This window comes from Moschus berezovskii, chromosome 11 (genome assembly GCF_049115385.1).
Source record: "Moschus berezovskii isolate FMDL1 chromosome 11, NW_MosBer_1.0, whole genome shotgun sequence".
In the NCBI taxonomy this organism is placed as follows: Eukaryota; Metazoa; Chordata; class Mammalia; order Artiodactyla; family Moschidae; genus Moschus; species Moschus berezovskii.
The window spans coordinates 45,539,725-45,556,314 of NC_142470.1; the positions used below are offsets into that span (position 1 = coordinate 45,539,725).

Sequence of the window (16,590 nt, forward strand, 5' to 3'; positions counted from 1 at the left end):
GACTGTGGCTCAGATCATTAACTCCTTATTACAAAATTCAGACTTAAATTGAAGAAAGTATGGGAAATCACTGGAGCATTCAGATATGATCTAAATCAAATCACTTTATAATTATACAGTGGAGGTGATGAATAGATTCAAGGTATTTTCTGGTGGACAGAGTTTCTGAAGAACTATGGATGGAGGTTCATAACATTGTATAGGAGGTGGTGATCAAAACCATCCCAAAGGAAAAGAAATGCAAGAAGGCAAAGTGGCTGTCTGACTAGGCTTTTCAAATAGTTGAGGAAAGAAGAGAAGAAAAAGCAAGAGAGAAAGGGAAAGATATAGCCATCTGAATGCAGAGTTACACAGAATAACAGGGAGAAATAAGAAGGCTATCTTAAATGAACAATGCAAGTAAGTAGAGGAAAACAACAGAATGGGAAGGACTAGAGATCTCCTTAAGAAAACTGAAGATATCAAGGGAACATTTCATGCAATGAGGGGCATGATAAAGGACAGAAATGGCAAGGACCTACCAGCAGCAGAAGTGATTAAGAAGAGATGGCACAAATACAAAGAAATACTATAGAAAGAAAAAGTCTTAATGACCCAAATAACCACAGTGGTGTGGTCACTCACCTAGAGCCAGACATCTTAGAGTGTAAAGTCAAGTGTGCCTTAGGAAGCATTACTGCAAACAAAGCTACTGGAGGTGATGGAATTTCACCTAAGCCATTTCAAATCCTAAAACATGATGCTGTTAAAATGCTGCACTCAGCATGTCAGCAAATTTGGAAAAGTCAGCAGTGGCCACAGAACAGGAAAAGATCAGGTTTCATCCCAGTCCCAAGTAAGGGAATGCCAAAGAATGTTCAAACTATTGTACAATTGCACTTATTTCACATGCTAGTAAGGTTATGCTCAATATCCTTCAAGCTAGGCTTCCGCAGTATATGAACCAAGAACTTCCAGATATACAAGCTGGGTTTAGAAAAGGCAGAGCAACCAGAGATCAAATTGCCAACATTTGTTGGAGCACGGAGAAAGCAAGGGAATTTCAAAAAAAAAACATCTTCTTCAGCTCCATTGACTATACTAAAGCCTTTGACTGTGTGGAGCACAACAAACTGTGGAAAATTCTTGAAGAGATGGGAATACTAGACCACCATACCTGTCTCCTGAGAAACCTGTATGCAGTCAAAAAGCAACAGTTAGAACCTTACATGGAACAATGGACTGGTTCAGAATTGGGAAGGGAGTTTCAGAAAGCTGTGTATTTTCACCCTGTTCATTTAACTTATATGTAGAGTACATCATGCGAAATGCTGGGCTGGATGAATCACAAGCTGGAATCAAGATTGCTGGAAGAAATAAGCACCTCAGATATGCAGATGAAACCTCTCTAATGCCAGAAAGTGAAGGGGAACTAAAGACCCTCTTGACACTTGCTCCTTGGAGGAAAAGCTATGACAAACCTAGACAGCATATTAAAAAGCAGAGACATCTCTTTGCTGACAAAGGTCTGTATAGTCAAAGCAGTGGTTTTTCCAGTAGTCATCTATGGATGTGAGAGTTGGACCATAAAGAAGACTGAGTGCCAAAGAATTTATGATTTCCAATAGTGGTGCTGGAGAAGACTCTTGAGAGTCCTTTGGACAGCAAGGATATCAAATCAGTCAATCCTAAAGGAAATTAACCCTGAATATTCTTTGAAAGGACTGATGCTGAAGCTGAAGCTCTAATGCTTTGCCCACCTGATGCAAAGAGTCAATCATTGGAATAGATTCTGATGCTTCAAAAGATTGAAGGCAAAAGAAGAAGAGTGTGGCAGAGGATTAAATGGTTACATAGCATCACCGACTCAATGGATGTGAATTTGAACAAACTCCAAGAGATAGTGAAGTACAGAGAAGCCTGGCATGCTGCAGTTCGTGGGGTCAGAAAGAGTTGGACTCAACTTAGTGACTGAACAATAACAACAAAAAATAAGCTACCAGAGTGGTTTTCTGGCTGTCACACTTAGCCGTTAACTATAAAGAACACTTAGTCTCTGATTATTCTTCCTTAGGACATTAATACAACTTAGTAGTAGCCAAACTATGTTACTGTCTACTTACTAACCACTGCCCATCCATAGTCTCCACCCCCATTCCAGCACACCACAGAACAAAGAAAGGTTTGGTTCATCTATCAGGAGTCCTCAAGTCAATATTGCCCACTCAAACAGTCTGATGTCAGTCAGGAATAGAACTGCCTTAGTATCCCTTAGTGCCCTCATTTATTGCCTCAGAGCAGCTTATGGAAAGTGTAGCATTAACACAAAAACAAAACAGATTTTGAAATCGAACAGCTGGGGCTGTCAGTTACATTCCCTTCAGTAGGAGATCTCAGAATGATATTCTCATGAATGCCACATTGGGTCCTATAAATAGAAGTGGGAGAGACACCATGAAAACATCAGAGTAGAGCTCCAAGAATCAGTCCTATGAAACAAACACTAAGCAAACAAAAAATGACAAAATTAACTTTTAAAAAACTCTAGAATCATATTTTTTAAACCTTGCCGTAATCAGGGGCATGCTTAATAAGGACAGAGACTGCTAACTCAGTAAGGAAACAGTGCTGCGTTTTTGTTTACCTCTCTGCCATCCCCCATTCCCTAGTATGACAGTGGCCATGGGGACAGTGCTCACCATTTCTGGTGTCAGCTAGCTGCCAGAGGTCAACAATGGACTTTTATCTCAAAAACCGGTCATGAATTTGGTCTTGTCACTCCCAGAGGGGCCTCTGTAGACACCTGGTTTTATTTCACCTCCTTCAGGCTGGAACAACATGTTTGGCAAAAGCATTTGTGTACGTCAAAAGCATTTCAAGACATAGTATGCATAGCTGTCTCTTAGGCAGAGGATGAAGAGTGGGGAAAGCAGTGGATAGACAGAAAGACCTGAGAAAGAGAAGGCTAAGAGGAAGATTTGGGGAGGAATTAAGTTCTTTTTTGTAACTTAACGTTTTATTTTTTTATTGGAGTATAGCTGATTTACAGTGTTGTGATAGTTTCAGGTGTATAGCAGAGTGACTCAGCCATACATATACACGTATCCATTCTGCCACAAACTCCATCCAAGCTGCCTTACAACATTGAGCAGAGTCCCCTGTGCTATACAGTGGGTCCTTTTTAGTTTTCCATTTTAAATATAAGAGGAATAAAGTCCTTAAAGGACTACCTCATATGCCAGGAAATCCGGGGTTCAACACATATGCCCAGATCTGGATGCTTGCTCATAAGAAACCTGAGAGAACCCCAGAGTTAAAACTCTGGAGCAGTTTTGGGCTCTGCACAAGCATGAACGGACTTCTGATGCTGAACTGTACATAGGTACGCTGGCTAAGTAGTGAAAGTGTGCCTTAGCTCAGATCCAATCTGCAAAGACTGAGAGGATTGTTTGTTTGTTGCTTCAGAATTTTTTAAAAGAATCTGTCACATCAGTCTGTCAGTATGTTAAAAAATATTTGGCTGATTGCTGAGATAATGAAACATTTCAGTGATCACATATGACAATAAATATAGACTTTGAGAGTATCACTAGACAAGCGGATGACTTCGCTCAAAAGCAACAACAGTAAAACCTGGAATAATTTTATTTCCAAAGTTATCACTGTATTATATTCAAAACATATTATTTCCAACAAAAATTAAAAGGCATATGAAAAAGCAGGAAAGTGTGGCCCATGCACAGGGCAAAAATAGCATGGGGAAGCACAACATTGGGCTTACTAGAATAAGAGTTTATGTTAGCTGTCTTACATAAGCTTAGAGAACGAACAGAAATGATAGACAGTGATGTCAAGGAGATCAGAAGAATAATGTCTTACCACATAGAGAATATCAACAGAGATTGAAATAATTAAAAGAAACCAAACAGAAAATTTGGAACTTAAAAGGTATAATAGCTAAAATGAAAAATCCACTAGATGTGCTCAACATCTGATTCGAGCAAGCAAAAGACAGAATCAGAGAATACGACAATTAAAATGATCAAATCAGAGGAGCAGAGAGGAAAAAGAATGAAAAAAGTGAACAGAATCTGAGGGGTAGGTGGGTTGCTATCAAGAGTATCCATTATGGGAGTCTTAGAAGGAAAGAAAATTTTGACTAAAGGCAGAAATCTACATATTCAAAAAACACAATGAAACTAAATAAAATCAATAGTAGAATCAACTCAAAGAGATTCACATCAAAACACACAAAATCAAAATTTCAAAAAATGAAGACAGAGAATCTTAAAAGCAGCAAGCAAAAAGCAATTGGTCTTGTAGAAGAGCTCTTCAATAAGATTAACACAAGGGCTTTCTCTAGTTGCGGTGAGTGGGGGCTACTCTGTACTTGCAGTGTATGGGGTTTCTCATTGTTGGTGGCTTCTCTTGTTTCAGAGCATGGGCTCTTCCAGAGTACACAGGCTTCAGTAATTGTGGTGCACAGGCACAGTGGTTGTGGGGCCACGGCTTAGTTGCTCTGCAGCATGTGGGATTTTCCTGGGCCAATGATTGAACCAGTGTTCATTCTGGTTCAAACCAGTTCCCTGCCTTGCAAGGCTTACTCTTAACCACTGGACAACCAGGAAGCCCATTTATGACTTGTTATGTCTTCCTGTTATGCCTCCTTGTTTTTGTTTTGAAGTCTATTTTATCTAGTAATTTTAATCATTCTAGCATTGTTTTCCATCCATTTACTGTCACACTGTGTCTGTAAAGTAGATTTCTTATAAACTAGCATATAATTGAGTTTTGCTTTTTTACCCATTCTAACAATCTTTTGTTTTTTTTTATTGGAGTGTTTGACCCATTAATAATTACGTACCTATATATGCGGTTGAAAGTCACTCTACCATTTTGTTTTCTATTTATCTGTTCTAATATTTGTTCCTCTGTTCATTTCTTTTGATTATTTGGGTATTTTTCAGAATTTTGTTTTATCTATAAGCTTTTTTAGCTATATCTCTTCACATTATGCAGCCATGAAATTAAGACACTTGCTCCTTGGAAGAAAAGTTATGACCTACCTAGACTGCATATTAAAAAGCAGAGACATTACTTTGCCAACAAAGGTCCATCTAGTCAAAGCTATGGTTTTTCCAGCAGTCAGTATGGATGTGAGAGTTGGACTATAAAGAAGGCTGAGCACTGAAGAATTGATGCATTTGAACTGTGGTGCTGGAGAAGACTCTTGAGAGTCCCTTAGACTACAGGGAGATCCAACCAGTCAATTCTAAAGGAAATCAGTCCTGAATATTCATTGGAAGGACTGATGCTGAAACTCCAATAGTTTGGCCACCTGATGCGAAGAACTGACTCATTGGAAAAGACCCTGATGCTGGGAAAGATTGAAGGCAGGAATAGAAGTGGACGACAGAGGATGAGACGGTTGGATGGCATCACCAACTCGATGGACATGAGTTTGAGCAAGCTCCAGGAGTTGGTGATAGACAGGGAAGCCAGGCATGATGCAGTCCATGGGGTCGCAAAGAGTCGGACATGGCTGAACTGAACTTCACATTGTACTTTTTAGTTGCTCTACAGTTTACATTATTTATCTGTAATGTTCCATAGTCTACTTCGAATTAATATAGTACTATTTCATGTAAAATACAGAAATCTTAGATCTCAACTGGTTCATTTACCATCCTTACCCCATTCTTTATCGTATAGTTGCCACATACATTACCTACATATGTTATCAGTTCAGTCCAGTTCAGTCGCTCAGTCATGTCCGACTCTTTACAACCCCATGGACTGCAGCACTCCAGGCCTCTCCATCCATCACCAACTCCTGGAGTTTACTCAAACTCATGTCCATTGAGTCGGTGATACTATCCAACCATCTCATCCTCTGTTGTCCCCTTCTCCTCCCTCCTTCAATCCTTTCCAGCATTAGGGTCTTTTCAAATGAGTCAACTCTTCGCATCAGGTGGCCAAACTATTGGAGTTTCAGCATCAGTCCTTCCAGTGAATATTCAGGACTGATTTCCTTTAGGATGGACTGGTTGGATCTCCTTGCAGTCCAGGGGACTTGAAGTTCTCTAACACCACAGGAATCTTCTCTAGCACCACAATTGGTAATTCTTCGGTGCTCTACCTTCTTTATAGTTCACCTCTCACATCTGTACATGACTACTGGAAAAACCATAGCTTTGACTATACAGAGCTTTGTCGGCAAAGTGATGTCTGTGCTTTGTTTTTTAATGCCTCTGCTTTTAAATACACTGTCTAGATTTGTCATGGCTTTTCTTCCAAAGAGTACATGGCTGTAGTCACTGTCTGCAGTGATTTGGGAACCCAGCAATATAAAATCTGACACTGCTTCCATTTTTCCCCTTTCTATTTGCCTTTATTCTGTTCTTATCTAAATTATTAAATGGGATATTTAGCTCATCAATCATTAACCTTTCTTCTTTACCTAATATAAGCACTTAAGGCTACAAATTTCTCTTCAGTTATCTTGTTTGCTCAAGTTTTTATTTCTAAGTATTTTAAAATTTATAATTTTTCTTTGATAAATGACTTTAATTTCTAAATGTGTATGAAGTTCATCACTTATCTTTTTATCAAAAGTCGCATTGCTAATAGATTCATTATATATAGTATTCCTTATGATGTATTAAGATATGCTTTATTATTTACTAACATAACTTTGTAAGGATTCCATGTATTTTGAGAAAGATGTGTATTTACTAATTAACGAGTAACAAGTTCTGTGTATCAGATAAATCCAGCTGTGTAATTATGTTGTTTAAGACCTCTCTTTCTTTACTGATTTTACTGCTTGGCCCTGCTGTCTTCCATGTCCCATTGTCACCATTGAGAGGTCTGGTGTCTTTCTGTTTGTAGGTTATCTCGTTTGTAGTGATCTCTCTCCGGCTTTTTAAGATCTTTTTATTTTTGGAGTTCTGCATCTCTGCTATAGATGTGCATAATTATAGATTATTTTCAATGTATCCAGCTTGGTATATATTGTCCCTCTTATGTTTATTGATTCATATCATTTATCAGTTTTGGAATATTCTCTGCCTTTAATTACCTGATTAGACATGCTACACTTTTCCATGTTCTCTGCATTGCTAAACTTACTTTATATTTTTCTCTCTTGTCTCTCTGTATACCATTCTATGTAATTCCTTATTTATGCCTCTTTTCCTTCATTAGTTCTCTCTTTGAGCTGAAATTTTTTTTTAATTGGAGGCAAATTACTTTACATTAATATATTGGTTGGTTTTGCCATACATTGACACGAATCTGCCCCGGGTGTACATGTGTTCCCCTTCTTGAACCCCCCTCCCACCTCCCTCTTCCCCATATCCTCCCTCCAGGTCATCCCCGTGCACCAGCCTCAAGCATCCTGTATCATGCGTCGAACCTGGACTGGTGATTCATTTCACATATGATAATATACATGCTACAATGCCATTCTCTCAAATCATCCCACCTTCACCCTCTCCCACAGAGTCCCAAAGACTGTTCTATATATCTGTGTCTCTTTTGCTGTCTCGTATACAGGGTTAAGGTTACCATCCTTCTAAATTCCATATATATGCATTAGTATACTGTATTGATGTTTTTCTTTCAGGCTGACTTCAGTCTGTATAATAGGCTCCAATTTCATTCACCTCATTAGAACTGACTCAAATGCATTCTTTTTGATGGCTGAAAAATACTCCATTGTGTATATGTACCAAAGCTTTCTTTTCCATTCATCTGCAGATGGACATCTAGGTTGCTTCCATGTCCTCGCTATTATAAACAGTGCTGCAATGAACATTGGAGTACATGTGTTTCTTTCAATTCTGGTTTCCTCCGTGTGTGTGCCCAGGAGTGCAATTGCTGGATCATATGGCAGTTCTATTTCCAGTTTTTTGAGGAATCTCCACACTGTTCTCCATAGTGGCTGTACTAGTTTGCATTCCCACCAACAGTGTAAGAGGGTTCCCTTCTCTCCACACCCTCTCCAGCATTTATTGCATGTAAACTTTTGGATAGCAGCCATTCTGACTGGTGTGAAATGGTATCTCATTGTGGTTTTGATTTGCATTTCTCTGATGATGAGGGATGTTGAGCATTTTTTCATGTGTTTGTTAGCCATCTTTATGTCTTTGGAGAAATGTCTGTTTAGTTCTTTGGCCCATTTTTTGATTGGGTCATTTATTTTTCTGGAATTGAGCTGCAGGAGCTGCTTGTATATTTTGGAGATTAATTCTTTGTCAGTTGTTTCATTTGCTATTAATTTCTCCCATTCTGAAGGCTGCCTTTTCACCTTGCTTATAGTTTCCTTTGCTGTGCAGAAGCTTTTGATTTTAATTAGGTACCATTTGTTTATTTTTGCTTTTTTTCCAATATTCTGGGAGGTGGGTCATGGAGGATCCTGCTGTGATTTATGTCAGAGAGTGTTTTGCCTATGTTCTCCTCTAGGAGTTTTATAGTTTCTGGTCTTACATTTACATCTTTAATCCATTTTGAGTTTATTTTTGTGTTTGGTGTTAGGAAGCTGAAATATTTAACTTCAGTTTTTCATTTCCAGAAGTTCTATTTATTTCTTCAAATGTCTCCCTGATAATTTTTTATTATTAATATATCCTGTTGTATGCTTCTTTTCATTGTTCCATCATTATTTTTTAAATACTTTATGCTGATTTATTTTATATTCTAACTTTAATATTTCAATTATCTGAAATCCGGGGAGAAGTAAATCTGTTGTTTATCTTCTAATTTTCCATTCTACTAGCTTGTTTTCTTTTGTATTTGGTGATGTTTCATTGTGAACTTGTATTTGTTTTAATTTATGGCAATCCTGGTGGTTTCTGTCAATGTTAAGGGCACTTAAAACCTGCAATCATTTTAGCCCCTGGCTTAGTCAGAAGTCTCAGGCCAAGCACCTTTATCTTGTGACTTGTTCAAGGCTCAGTCTTCTGAGGATGATGGTTCAGACTAGTTCTGCCTTTTTTCCCTCTTTTGCTCTCTGTTCAGGGAGCGTTACTCTAGTGTCAATCAAGGAACTTTGGTTCGTTAGTTATTTTGTAATTGAGAGAGTGGTATTCTCAGAAACTTTTTTTAAAAGAGTTCTGTGTTGTATTTTAATGTATTAGCAGTCTAGTTGGGAGCACTCTTTGATCAATTTTTGGTGGATCATGCTGCTGCTGCTAAGTCACTTCAGTCGTGTCCGACTCTGTGCGACCCCATAGATGGAAGCCCATGCTACCAGATGCCAAAGCCAATTCTTTCATTTTCTCAGAATGTGAATTATCACCTCTTACCTAGAAAGAAGTGTACTGCCTAAGCTGTCCACTTTAATTTTTACTTCTCAATTTCAGTTAATCAGATATATGGTTGCCAAACTGATGTATAAATGGACGTATCAGACAGACTCTGTGGTTATCACTGCCCTGTCAGGGGTGGGGTCTGCTCCTTAGTTGTTGGAGCGGAGGTCCCCAGATCTGTTTCTTAGCTCTTTTCTGATCTGTGGTGTGAGGTAGGTGGCACCCACTTCTCTCCCACTGGGAGAGAAGCCACTTAGCATTCTACCTTTAGAGATGTTCACCCCTGGATGTGCTCTGCTGTGTTACCTTTCCCCTGTTGTGTGAGCTCTCAGATTACATGCTTGATTGACACTTCTTTTGGCCACACTTTAACTGTGGGTATGCTGGCAATTGGCCCTGGTGTCTCTCACGCATTGTTTTCACCAGTGTACTGGTATAGATCCAGTGTTCTTTTCTTTAATACTTCTTGAATTTCCTTCTTTTTCAATTTGCTCACCCTCACCCCACTCTACCAAATTACTGTTTAAGCATTTATACAAACTTTTAATGATTGCTATTTGTAATTTGGTTGTAATAGTTACCAAAATCAAACAATTATCTTTGACAATTAAAAAAGCAAGGACCTTAGCATTTTAACATTTTTCTGAATAATATGACATATCTAATTAGTGTTTTCTGATCTTAAAAACAGCAAAACATTTGTGTATGTGCATGTATGTCTGTATTTATCTGCCTGTATATTAACCAAATCTTTTTTTTTTTTTAAGCTATTCCTTCTTGCTTCTCAAACCTTCCTTCTGGGATCATTTTCCTTTTTTCCTGGGTTATATCCCCCAGAAGACTGAAGATCTGTTGAGTGCTTTCAGTTTTTACATATATTAAAGTGTCTTTATTTTGCTTTACCTATTGAGAATTCCATTGTTACATTATACAAGAGACATGCTTATTTTCTCACTATCATTTGAAGATACATCCCTACTGTCTTCTACACCCCATTACTGTCATTGAGAGGTCTGGGGTCAGTCTGTTTGTAGGTTATCTTCTTTGTAAGTGACCTGTCTTTTCTCTGGCTTTTTAATACCATTTTATTTTTGAGAGTTCTGCATCTTCATTGTATATTTGCATAATTATAGATTCCTTTCTGTGTATCCTGATTGATATATATTGTCCCTCTTGTGTTTATTGATTCATATCATTTATCACCTCTGGAAAATTGTCCACATTTACCTTAATTACCTGATTAGATGTATTAGACTTTTCCATGTTCTCTGTTTTGCTAACTTCCATGTTCTTTGTATTGCTAACTTCCCTTTATATTTTTTTCTCTTGTCTCTTTAACATTTTGTGTAGTTTCTTACTTATGCCTCTTTTATTTCACTAATTTTCTCTTTATACCAAATTATTTAACTTCAATTTTTCACTTCCAAAAGTTCTATTTTTATTTCTTAAAAAATCTACTGGGTAACACTTTTATTATTAATATATCCTGTTGTAAGCTTATTTTCATGGCTCCATCATTATTTCTTTAAATATGCTGAACTATTTTTCATTCTAACTTTAATAATTCAATCATGTGAAATCCAGGGAGAAGTAAATCTGTTCTTTATTTTCTAATTTCCCATCGCAGTAGCTTGTTTCTTTTGTATTTAGTAAAAATTCACTTTCACTTTTCACTTTCACACATTGGAGAAGGAAATGGCAACCCACTCCAGTGTTCTTGCCTGGAGAATCCCAGGGATTGGGGAGCCTGGTGGGCTTCCGTCTATGGGGTCACACAGAGTCGGACACGACTGAAGTGACTTAGCAGCAGCAGCAATGTTTCAGTGTGAGCTCATACTTGCTTTAATTTATGGCAGTTCTGGTGACTTGCATCAAAAGTGCTTTAATCCAGACATGAATTTTCTTTTTACTGTTTCTGCCGATGTTAAGGGAACTTAAAACTTGGGATCATTTTAGCCCCTGGCTTAATCAGAAGTCTCAAGTTAAGCACCTTTACCTTAAGACTTGGTCAAGGTTCAGTCTTCTGAGGTTGATGGCCAGAGTAGTTCTGCCCTTTTTCCCCATTTTTGATCTCTGCTTATGGATCCTAGTTTCAGTCAAGGAACTTTGGTTAGTTGGTTATTTTTTTATTGAAAAAATGTGTTTATTGAAAATGTGTTATCCTTGGAAACTTCCTTTTTTTTTAAGAGTCTTATGTTGTACTTTAAGATGTATTTAAAAGCAGTCTAGTTGGGAGTACCCTTTGGTATCTTTGGTTGCTCATACTACCAGATGCCAATGCCAGTTCTTTCATTTTATCATAATGTGAATCATTACCTCTTACCTAGAAGGAACTGTACCTCCTAAGCTGCTCACCTTAATTTCATATTTACCAATTCCAATGAATCACATATATGGTTGCCAAATTGGTGTGTCAATGGACATACTAGACATGTTAAATCTGAGATACCTGGAAGAAAGAGTTTAGAGCTCCAGAAATAAATGGATACTAGAGATTTGTGTCTTTGATATATCAATGCCATAGGATTAATGCCTGAAGGTCATGGAATAGACAGAGAAAACCTAACTTAAAAAGGAGACTAAGAAGGTGAAATCTAAGAATTAAGAAAACAAAAGTTGAATCTCCAAATGCAAGAATGGATCTCCAAATGCAAGCGTGGATCTCCAAATGCAAAGAAAGAGGGTTTCAAGTAGGGGAAGTTAACAGGATCAGATGTGGCCGAAAGAGCACACAAGATAAGAACTTACTTAGAGGATAAATAATTATTATTGCTAGAAAAGTTTCAATGTAGTGGGTGGGAACAAATGCAAAATGGCGGTGAATCTATAAATAGTATTAATAGTTCAATTTGCTGATCTTCTGTCCTCTTCCTTATTACATCCCACGTCCACTGAATATAGTCAGCCATTTTCCTGGAACAAAATAGAACACAATTTTCTTCTGATCTTCCATAGTTGAAAAGGATTCAGCAAATACTGGAGATACCAGTAAGAAGAACCAGAGAGTAGATGGGAGAACAGCTATCAAACACAGTATGGAAATTACAAAGTGTTTCAGTTTCTGGCCTACCAGCTCATATGGAATAATAATAAGCCTTGTTTGAATTTTAATTAGCTATTTCACTAATAAACTTTTATACTCTGTTAATAATAATATTCCACATTTCTGCTATGTTTTATTTGAAAATTTAATATATTTTATACCATCGTATTTCACAATATATAACAGAACAACTTGGTTATATATCTGCTTGTTTCTTGAGTCAGAAAAACTGATAGTTACATCTGTGTAAGTTTCAGCATAGATGACCTTTTATTCCAAAACCCTGTGCAAATTATATGTTCATGACATGCTTTTATCTCAGGACTTTAAATTTTCTGTAGAGGTAATTAATGTAAATGAAAGTTTGTTCTCACAAAGAAAATTCTTAGTTATACCTCAGGGAAAGATAGTAAGATTGTGATGAAATAGTAGAAAAGTAACACCTTTTTAAAATACTTAGAAACCACTTATTATTTTCGTTTACAACAGCAGGGGATGTTTTTACCCCAGATCACAAGTGTGAGAGTTTTGTAAAAATGCAACATTTGACTTCTTAACTTTTACCTAAGAAATATAAAATATAATTATATAATTTATTAATTGCTCCTATCCTGCTGTATTATAGTCCATATCCTCCTACTTTCCACTTACACAACAAAATACAACAAAGGAAAAAATAATGAGATAATGTATTTCCTAAGCTATCATTTCTCTACATTCAGCAACACCTAATCTGGTTGTTTGTGCTTGACAGTTAACTGAACCTCTCCACAGGCTGCGTGCATCAGCACCTCCTAAGTACAATAAGAGTTCACATAGGGAAGATCCCAGCAGGCGAAGTCCCTACTCTTTGAGAATATTTTTATCAGAACAAAAACAATAGCATCTAAGTACATTAAACAAACTGCTCTCTCCTCTTCTGTAGTTTTGTTCACAACATATAACATTTCTTCCTTACAGGTACCAAAGATTTGAAAAGGCATTTCTGTTAGCTGTTGACATTGGTGCTCGTGACCTGTTTATGGTGAGTCATTCCTTGAGATGATTTTGTGCCTTCAGTTCTAACGCTGAGTAAGTTGTCAGCTTTTGTGACCATTAAAAAGGATTAGTGTCATTTGTGCCTTCGACACATGGTGGGAAAGCATTATTCCATCTTGGCTTGCAGCTTTGCCTTCATGAAACTGGTCAATAGCCATCTAGCCTCTTTTGACTTGCTGACATTTTCCTTGCCAGACCCAAAGGATTTTTTTATGTTTTCTAAGAATTTATAATTCTTGAATGTCTCTCCTCATGTACTTTGATGTGAGAGGATGACACCTTTGTATCTAACAAGCTTAAATTTCTTTCTAACCCATTCCCTATAGAAGTACAGCTTCAGAAACCAGGACACAGGACAAGACTGAGATCTTGAATGTGCTCAGTTTGTCCCTTAGGTTTTAGTGAGAAGTAACAGTTTGAATGTTCTCACTTGTATTTTAAAGTGACCACAGTGCAAAGTAGATCCAAGAGAATATAAGTTCAAATATGCTTTAATCCTCAACTTATTAGTTATGGAACAGTAAAATAGACTCGTTTCTTACACATCTTTGTGCTCTGTATTAGGTTCTTATAAGACCTTTTGCCACAATGAGATCAGATAAACAAAGGTGGGGTTCCTGATTTTCAGCACATTCTGCTCCATAGAAATTTCATTGCTGTCAAAAAAATCTTGAAAACAACAAAAACTTCGAGAAGGCTCTTTTATCTGAATCTTCTGTACAGTGAGGACATTTTGTACTTTAAGCTTTGATGCGTTAGATGTTAATATGGGTTCATGATATTTATCTTGTTTTTGAAATGAGTTTGCTGTTTAAATTCTAATTTCATATCATTCAATTAAACTGTGCTTTGTGCATTCATTGATCATGGAAAAAAAAAATCTCTCTGCTTCAAATGTATGAACCTTTTGTTATTTGTTGGTTGTCTGTATTTTGTTAGGTCACATTGATCAGGCATATTAGTATATTAAGGGAACATTTTATTATTTTTACCAAAGTCTATGCATTCATACATCACAGTGTCAGAAATTTAATTACAACACTTCTTAGATTTTCTGACCCAAGTGAATTTGTCACTTTGTTTCCTCCTCACCTCTGCCACTACTCAGCAATAAAGGTAGATTTTCTTCCTATTTCCTTATTTTTTTATGTCTGTAGTCCCAGTCTTCTTTCTAGCCAAGATAATAACTAAAGAGATGAATATTTATATGTTTAGTGTCTGATAAACTTTATTTCCCAATGTAGTATTATACTGTTCTGTAATTTATGCTACATTAACTATTAACCAATACATAATCATCAAAGCCTGGTGGGCTACAGTCCACGGGGTCGCAAAGAGTCAGACACGACATAGCACACACCCATACTTATCAAAGCCATCTTAGAAACTTCTTTTCAAATCATATCTGTTTCAGCATTTAGTCTCAGCTTAGGCAGTAACAATATAAAGTCTCCATGTTACTTTAAAGCCAAACAGACTTTCTACTAATAGGCTAACCTTAACCCATGAGGATTTTTACTAGTAAAAGATAAAAATCTAAGGAAATGAGAGAGATACTTTTGCTTTCCTTTTATTTGTAAAAGTGAACAATCAAATGCTATATCCTTATTCTTCATATGTAACTGTTTATTTATAGCCCAAAGTCTGCCTTTAAGAAGCATTAAAAGCCTTAAGAGAGCATTAAGGCCTTAAAGTTCCATTTAAGCTTATGAATCTACCATATACATTTGATGCTCCACTTTGAAATTGTCTAAAGAATTTATCATGTTTTCTAATCAATTATTACTATTTAAATTATTATCTTAATTATACTAAGAATTATTACCTCTTTGGATTTAAAAATTTATAAACAGTACTATTCTTACCTATAAATTACCTTCTACCTCTAAGATATCTCATCCTTAAAGAATAAAAATATGACTACATTGAACACAAAGGGGTCACGAATAAAATGTAATGCTTAACCTGAGAATATTCTTTTTGCATTAGCGTATCTGTTGGTGGTAGAGAGATAAAAGACATATAGCATGATAGAGCAGACCTTGAATATTAAAAAGTCAGTATGTGGGTACTAGACCTGATAAGCCAGAAAGGACCTCTTTGTCTACTTTACACATAGCCTAAGTGATCATCTTCTAAACTATGGGTCAGCAAACTATGGCCCACCAAGCAAATTTAGCCCCCAAATGGCTTTTTACAGTTTTAAATCATTAAAGAAAAGAAAAATAGTATCAATATACTTTAAAATATATGATAGTAAAAATACATGATATTCAAATTCAGATTTTCGTATCCATAAATGAAGTGGCATTGAAACATAGCCAAACTTACTTATGTAATGTGTATGACTGCTTTACGATGGCAGAGTCGAGTGGTTGCAGGAGACTATCTGGCTTGTAGAGCCTAAAATATTTACTCTCTGGTGCTTTACAAAATATGTTTGCAGACCCCTGGTCAAAACAGTCATAATTTATCATTTCATTCCTCCATATTTAAAACCTTTTAGCATCTTCTCTTTGCCTTTGGGATGAATTCTAACTCTGTGAAGTGGCATCTACAGCCACTCTACTCTCACCTCTCAGCTACATCAGCTTTCTTTCAGTTCTGGGAAGTATACTCAACTCTGTTATATCCATATCATGTTAAGGAAGGGTGTAATGGGAAGTTGTAATGATACACGGAATTTGGGTCATAAGTTGTCTTCAAAGTCAGTAACTTTTGAGTTTTATGTGTAAATGATGATAATAATATAGTACCTATCCATACGTTGGATTTTTTTAATTGAATAAAAGAGGTTTTGAATTCTGTAATACTTTACAGTTTTTAAGTTTCACACAGATGATTTCATACAATCACATAATAACCATTTGTTTCTCTCTGCCCCTCCTGCTTCCCTCTTCAAACTGGTAACCACTACTTTGTTCCTTAAGTCTGCTTCTTTTGTTATATTCACTAGTTTGCTGTAGTTTTTAGATATCATACAGTATTTGTCTTCCTCTGACTTATTTTACTTAGCATGATGCCCTCCAAGTCCACCCATAGTGCTTCAAATGGCAAAATTTCATTCTTATTTATGGTTGAGTGGTATGCTTATATATGTGTATATATATATGTGTGTGTATATATATATATGTGTGTGTATATATATATATAAAATTTATTTATTTATCTAATAAATTTATAATTATAAATTATATATATAATTTATATATATAAATT

The 16,590-nt window shown here is 36.5% G+C and overlaps 1 protein-coding gene across 9 annotated transcripts in view; it reads left to right on the top strand.

Annotated features, from left to right (window-relative positions):
• The window catches only part of WDPCP (WD repeat containing planar cell polarity effector), a 385,832-nt gene that overhangs the window by 237,723 nt on the left and 131,519 nt on the right, over positions 1 to 16,590 (top strand). For all 9 annotated transcript variants that reach the window (XM_088841307.1, XM_088841310.1, XM_088841313.1 and 6 more), the window contains one exon: positions 13,294 to 13,357. In XM_088841307.1, the coding sequence (XP_088697433.1) occupies positions 13,294 to 13,357 (64 nt within the window). The remainder of the gene's footprint in view (positions 1 to 13,293; positions 13,358 to 16,590) is intronic.